This window comes from Chelmon rostratus, chromosome 2 (assembly GCF_017976325.1).
Source record: "Chelmon rostratus isolate fCheRos1 chromosome 2, fCheRos1.pri, whole genome shotgun sequence".
Classification (NCBI taxonomy): domain Eukaryota; kingdom Metazoa; phylum Chordata; class Actinopteri; order Chaetodontiformes; family Chaetodontidae; genus Chelmon; species Chelmon rostratus.
This window is the reverse complement of record NC_055659.1, coordinates 13467192-13474868: the sequence shown is the minus strand read 5'-3', so window position 1 is coordinate 13474868 and position 7677 is coordinate 13467192. Positions and strand designations below refer to the sequence as shown.

General features: G+C 41.8%; 1 protein-coding gene across 1 annotated transcript; it reads right to left on the bottom strand.

Moving 5' to 3' along the window:
- Nucleotides 1–4008: 4008 nt before the first annotated feature.
- LOC121612524 (alpha-1,3-galactosyltransferase 2-like) lies at nucleotides 4009–7159 on the bottom strand. Its single transcript, XM_041945465.1, has 5 exons — nucleotides 7155–7159; nucleotides 6986–7075; nucleotides 6278–6373; nucleotides 4828–4965; nucleotides 4009–4693 (listed from the first exon to the last, which is right to left on the bottom strand). Exons 1-5 carry the CDS (start codon nucleotides 7157–7159, stop codon nucleotides 4009–4011), a joined length of 1014 nt encoding a protein of 337 aa, XP_041801399.1.
- Between the last annotated feature and the right edge of the window lie 518 nt (nucleotides 7160–7677).

The following is a 7677-nucleotide window of genomic DNA, read 5'->3' as shown; positions in this document are numbered from 1 at the left end:
ATAGAGCTGCTAAGTCAGGGAGAAGGCAGGTAGGTGGCTGCCTGGTAGGGGCTGATGATGATGGCAAATGCAGGTGGACTTGGGAGGAGAGCTAGTTGTGCCCCAGGAAATAGTTTATAGTAATCTGAGGCCGGACTTTGTTTTATGGTCCATGAGTAAAAAAACTGTGTATTTATTGAGTTAACAGTCCCTTGAGAAAATTCAGTGGAGGCAGCTTATCAAAGGAAGAAGACTAGGTATGCAGATTTAAAGACAGAATCTGAGCAGAGGGGATTGAAGACCAGGTTTTGCCCAGTTGAAGTGGGGTGTAGGGGTCAGCTGTTTCACTGTTGAGGGAGCTGGGAGTGCAGGGGCAAAATTTGAGGAAGACAGTGAGGGAGATGTCAGATGAGGCTGCTAGGTCTAGTCAGTGGATATGGATCGGGAGAAATAATAGTAGTTGTGGGGTGAAATAAAGGCAGAGGACATGCATGCCTAATCCGGCAGGAGTTAAGTTTGAACAAGACACCTCTCCTCTGCTCTGCTTTCCCCGCCCCATCTTCTCTCTCCCAATAGGAAGAGATCCAGGAAGAGGAAGTGTAGATAAGGTGGGGGTGTGGCCAGCTGTTAACAATAGCTAAAGCGGTGGTAGTATGATAGTATCTTAGCAGTTAGCATTGGCATCTAGCAGTTAACAATAACAGTATAGGTGAATTTAGCTGTATTGTCTTCCTCTGTTCTTCTTAGCAGTTAGCGGTTAGCATCAGCGTTAGCTAAATGGTAGCATCGGTACTGTTTTGTTTTCTTCTGTTCTTCTTAGCAGTTAGTGGTTAGCGTTTAGCATTAGCATTAGCTAAATGGTAGCATCGGTACTGGCCACTACCTGGAGCATCTCTGGGTCAGTTGAACGTGGCAGTGCTGTTTGGATTGTGTAGGAGCAGTGTGAACTGGCACTAGGGGGGGGTGACTCTGGGATGCCGGAGTTCACCGCCTAGCCTCCTGGAGGTGTCGTGGGACTAAGTAGGCGAAACACCATTGAAGGGAGGTATCCACCTGATGACCCCCAGAGACGTGTCAGGAACCACTGCCCTTTGGCATGTATAGAGACAGATTAGGGGTCCAAGGTTCTTCACTGAGAATGAATCCTCTTTTTGAGCGCAAGTATCTTGTGTTTAAATTAACTAAAAAAATTTGGAAGTTTTCATTTCAGTTGTGCTGTTCACTACAATCAAGGAGTCGAGTAAAATATTTGTACAGTGCTGAGTTTAGGTTGCCAGGGGCTCCATAACCACTGCAAAAAGCAATTGGGATAGTGGGCACACGCTGGAGTGGAAAATATTGTCAGCATTGAATTTGAATTTATGTCCAAAAATATGACTATACTTGCATTAATAAAGGTAACAAAAGACTCATCAGAAAAGAATAAAGTCTCCAGTGGGGTCTGTTGGGCCTACAGTCAGGGAAAGTCAATTCCACTATTAAAGGAGCATGATGAGGAATCATTGTGCTCTTGTAAGTACTCAACTGCACCAAAGGAAGTAAGGTTTTGTTCGAGGAAAGGTAATCTATGCGTGAAAAAATAATGTTGGACGAATGCAAAGAATATTCTCAGTCAGATACAGAAATCACCATGGATTAAAGGATAACTTTCGTTTTTTACAACCTGGACCTTATTTGTAGCATTAAATACGACCATTTACTCACCCAGACAACTTTGGTGGCATTTGGAGTCGTTTTGAAGAAATTAGCCCCAGAGGAGCGGCGCGTATATCCGTATAATGCGAGTACTCAGGGCACCCATGCGCAGCCTCTATTTAACGCATAATCTGCGGCGAAACTCATTCATATTCCAATATTTTGTTATGATATGCTGGTGCTATTCCCCTCTGAGCCCGTGGTGGCATGTTATCAACATCCAGCGTCTCTGGGCAACTACCTCTGATGTGGATGATGTCATTACCGAATGCCGCGCGCTGCGAGCAGCCAGCCACAACACGGCTAACTCTCATCACACAAGACTCTAGAAGATCCTGTAAGCCCTGACATGTTTATGATTTTGTAGCCACTCTCTTAAAAGATTGATCCAGCAACAGGTTAATCACAGAGTCCAAACACCCACATAACATCAGCAGGTAGGTGTCTGCATGTGGAGTAGATGATTTGTTCCTTAATCGAACGTCATCCCTGTTTGGTGCATAAACACAGGCAAATATCATATGTGTGTTATGGAGCCTCCCAACAACAAGAGCAACAGAGTACATTGGGATTTGCAATAGCTTCAGATGCTACAAATGGTACTGACTTGCAAATCAAAATCACTGATCAAAATCACTGGCCTTACTCAGAAAACAAGAATGAAATACGCAACCCAAGCGTCTGAATTACACATGTGAGTCTCAGTGAGGAAGACAATATCTGTTTTCAAATGCTGAAGATGGGTAAGTATCCCGGTACTGATTTAGTCTTTATATTCCAACGAATAAAGTTAAGTGACAGTCTGCTCCCACTCAAGGGCATCCCTGAATCAGACCTAATTGTCTAAATAAATGTTATTACATGATCATTTATTTTACATTTTCCAAATTTCATGATTTTTGTTTTACTTAAATTTAACGATGACTTAATTCTACTCAATTCTGAAGTGATCAAGTTGAAAAGTTGCTGTAAGTCTTCACCAGTTACTAAAATATTTGTGTCATCAACAAATAGTATAAATTTCAAAAGATCAAACACTTTACATATATCATTGATGTACATTGTGAATAGTTTTGGTCCCAGTATTGACCCCTGAGGGACACCACACACAATATCCAAACACACAAAATAATGATCTCCCATCTTCACAAATTGTTTCCTGTTCTCCAAATAGCTTCTCACCCAGTTTAGCACAATTCCTCTGATTCCGTACTGTTCCAGTTTAATGATTAATATTTCATGGTTTATGGTATCAAATGCTTTTTTTAAATCAATGAAAACTCCAACTGTGAGTTTTTTTACTGTCTATGGAATTTGTGAATTTCAAATGTCAAATCCAGATGAATGTTCAACAACATTTGACTGGCTCCATCACAGTTTGTTAGAGTTCACTAAAGGACACTCAGTGCCCTTTAATGTGGTCAGACCACCTGCTAGAGCATTTGTATGGTCTTTGCAGGCCTAAATGTCCGTCTGCCCAAAATGCTGCTTGGATGAATGCCATCCACACGTCTGCATAAAAATGTACAGGTTACAAAATACATTACATTAATACATACTCCAATAATATAAATCTGGAAATGTCAGTCATAATCAATGACAATTAATTTAAAGCTCTCATGATCATCAGACAAAAAAAACAAACAAAACAATGCATAAATGAATAACGATGGAAAAACCAGCAGACAAAATGTTTACATTCGTGAAAGGTCAGTATGAGAAAGAAGGAAATTAACAGTAATTCTAAATATGCAGCAAAACTTCATGCAGTTCAGTAAAGTCACAATAGTGCGTGCAAAATGCAAAGTAAACAAAAAATCAGGCTTGACTGATGAAGCTCAAATCATTTATCCCTGCACTAACACTGGCTTTCACCCAAGCTTCACCAAGTTCAAAATGATTCACCTGATGGGGCAAACAAAACTCCCCTTCTGACCCAGCTCAACCACAAAAACACACCTTTAAAGCCACCATATCCATTGGATTTATTAAGTGGAAGACACAAACAGCTGAGACGGAAAATCAAGGGTAACAAAAGACACAAAGTCGTAACACAAACATGACTGAGAGGCCGCCCAGACAAGCAGGCCTCTCGCCACAAGCCACTGTTCTGCTGCAGGCAGGTCAGGTGCGCCTCATTCACATGTAGCACACCTGAGCGGAGCTAGAGAGGAAAAGGGACGAACAGCAAGGGGAGCACACATGGCTGGAACAAAGACTTCATAAAAAGCAATAAAACTATTGTTTGCAAGTTGCTTTGCTACCACTTGATTCCATTCAGCGCACTTACATATGTCTAGTTATTAAAATACTGCACCTTAATTCCAAAACGCGCTAACCTTTGCGGAGTTTTTTATAATCCTTTGGTGCCCACAGCAGCCGTGCGACTCGGATATCACGCCTGTCGGGGATGCTGGTGTCCCAGCAGTACTCCGGAGAGAGCAGCCTGCTCGGTTTATGAAGCCACATGTACTTGTTGAGGTGGCTCTCGTCGTGCCACAGAGCCTCCACGTTGTTCTTTTTGTCCTCCATGATGCTCTGATAGCAGGCCTCGGTCAGCGCCTTCACGCTCTTCCACGAGCCTCCGAAGACAGCGGCGTGGTAGTAGAAATCCCCGCTCTCCATGTACGCCTTGGACTTGGGGTTGCGGTCATAGGTGAACCTCACCTTCGGAAGGCGGTAGTAGTGGGCGTGGAGCAGAGCCACCAAATCTCCCAGAGCCTCCGAGCCGAACCTCCCAGTAAACAGCTGGTCCACGTCGAAGCAGAAGACGTGCGTGCAGTGGTGGCGAATGTCCGACTCTATGATATCTGATATCGCCTTCATTCGCATCATGGAGACGTCCTGCCACCTGGAGTGCCTCTCCACTTTGATGACCTTCATGCTTCGCTGAGGGGCGAGCTTGATGTCTGGGATCTTCTCCGGCTCGTCCGTAAATACATAGTAAGTGACGGGCAAAGCCAACATAAAGTGATGCTCTGACGAGTTCAGGAAGGCCTCCAGGTAAGCGTCCAGGTACCTTTGGTGGAAGTGGAGGCGAGAACAATGTCATTTTTTGTTTTTACGTCTTAATAGTTAGCACAGTTCATGAACGCCCTGAATGCAAGAGCAGTTGGCAGACCAGGATGTGTTCAGGTGCTCATCCAAACAAACCTGCCCACAGCAAACACTGTGAGAGCCACGGAGGACCCCTCACTCTTGTGCGTCCGGTCGTAAAGATCAGGCTCAAACATCCCCTCCCAGATGATGGGAGCGTTCCACGACGTGCAAGTTTGCACGTCAGGCCTTGACCTAAAATAAAAGCAGAAGGCTGCATATCATGAGATTTTGCATTCTCTGCTAAGAATTATACTGCCTTACAGTGACTTATGAATGTATGCAGACAGAACTTCAAGTCTGAACTGTAATCAAGGCTGGCATCCACGCTGTGGTCCAGAGGCAGCAGCTTCCCACTTTCCAGAGAGCTTTTGTCTGTAGCTGCGATGCCTCTTAAAAGTCTGACGTCAGAAATATGTCAGTTACTTAAGAAATTACAACCAAATTCTAATGAATCCTGACTAAATAGGTCACATGTACTTTTTCTGTAGTTTGTAATGTTATGATGAAGGATGGATTTTAAATATTTGTTTCATCCAGAAGTCGTCGTCTTCACCAACATGCAGCTCAGCACAGCAGTTAATCTCACACACTAAATGCATCTGATGCACTTTGAAGTAGCTTTCTAACAATTCTAAAATTCTAATAAAGAGGATCTCACGTCGTTGCTGCATGGGTTATACTGCCTTACAGTAAATGTTCAAAAAATGAGGAAATCTGCATTATGTATCAGTATAGGCTAGATCTAGCAGCATGTAGCTAACTGCAGTCTAATTAAGAGTGATTCATTGTTTAATTTTGTGTTAAATTCAATAGTATGCAAACGTGCAAAATGGTGTGTAAATAGAGTTTTGCTGACGGCTGAGTTAAAGTGAGAAAACGATTATTTAATGATGAGTTAACCTGCTCATTATCTTCTCAAAGGATCATTCAGTCTTTTGAACGCTAGAAAATACTGAAAAAAATCCATCACAGGAAAATTGTGATGAATATTTTTAATATTTTCTGCATTGCATGTTCTTCCTGAACAACACGTGAAAAACCTAAAACTATGCAGTTAAATCAGTGGCTGAAAGAAGATTTGTCATTTATCACAGCTGCTTATTATTTTTGTTGACTGACAAATGATATTTCATCCTATGCTTTTTGCAACAAGCGAGACCAAATTTGGCATTTAAGACGTCACACTGCTGTGATCTAAAAGCATAAAATACTGCAGAGATACCTCAACATAATTATGATTTGCATATGTCTGAAAGTGTCATGGTGTGTCGAGCTGGGGCCCGAACATCAATCAGTAACACAACAAATCAAAGACCCCCGGTTGGCTGCCCTGTCTGGTGTGATCAAACCTGTGGCTTCTCAACACGTCAAACCATTTCTCTGTCAGTGGTGAGACAAAAATCTGAACCCACGCTGGAAAGGGGAACGGAAATCTGATCCTTGAGTGGAGACTAAACAGACTTCATGACTTGTGAATGTATGCAGACAGAACTTCAAGTCTTACCTGTAATCAAGGCTGGCATCCACGCTGTGGTCCAGAGGCAGCAGTTTCTTACTTTCCAGAGAGCATTTGTCTGCAGCTGCGATGCCTCTTAAAAGTCTGACATCAGAAATATGTCAGTTATTTAAGAAATTACAACCAAATTCTAATGATAGAAATGTATCAATGAATGAACCTACACTCAGTTACCAGTTTATTAGGTACACCTAGCTAAAGTAACTCTTAGTGAAGGATATTCAGTTTTTGTTGAACACTGACCTCAGTGATAAAAATGGGTTACACAAAATGATAAAAAACCCCAGTTTAGTTAGTATAAAGCATTATAATTCAACAGTACCACCAAGTACAACCTCAAATCCAAACAAAAAAAGCTGTCTGTGTGGACCCTCAACTGCCTATCTTTTTATCTCTTGTTGATTTCATTTAGCTTTTTTACTTGTTCTGTTTTTCTTTATCTCCTTTTTTATTTTACTGCTGTCAGCATGAATTTCAACGGCGTGGAGTTAATGTATAATGTCTTATCTTATCGTGAATCCTTCTCTAGAACGATTTAATGACAAACTGAACATTATGACCTTCACTGAGGCACGGTTTTTTACTGTTGTGCTGTTTTATTTCACTGCTATTTTTAGCTTGGCGTACCTTTAATAAAGTGGCAACTGAGAGCATGTCACGTCTCTTCATTTTTAAATATGGACTTTGGGCGTTCACCTCAGAGACGAAGAAGTCACGTAGAGAACACAGAGCGCGACAGAAACAAAAAGCACAAATTTCAAGATGCTTTTTGTCTTCTGAGGGTATCTGCAAGAAGACCTTAGAAGATTAACAACAAATGGAACAAGAGTAAATAATAAAGTCCTTTTTTTAAGTTGTCAGATACCCCATTGTTGAAAAACACTGGTGTCCAAGTTCAGCAGACCATGAGCTCTCTTGTCAAAGAAAGGGAAGGCAGATGTAGGTTCATGGGTAAAACTGCTCTGAGAAAAGAGAATGAGGTGTCACACCTTTTCAAAATGAGAAGTCATTCATTGTGAGCCATCTTTCTCAGGAATAAATGACGCAGTAAATACTTGTCACATTTTAAAATAGGATAAGAACTTTAATTATTTTGAGGGAAATTGTGCTGAGTAAGCAGTAAGTAATGCTCTGACCAGAATCCAGAGCCAGGAGTGGTTTGGCAGTGGTGGTGCAGTCATTCACCAATATGTTGAAACGCTGCAGACACATGGTGAAATGATTCAGCGAGCACTACATGAGGTTTCATTCTGCGGGATCGAGCATGTAAATGTGAATAATAAAATGTGTCTTTCAGTGTTGTTTTTTGGTTTTTAAATGTTTTGCTGCTCCTCTGGTGAGTTACTTTGTTTCAACTCTGTCATGCGTCTCTGGTGGAGTTACTTGAG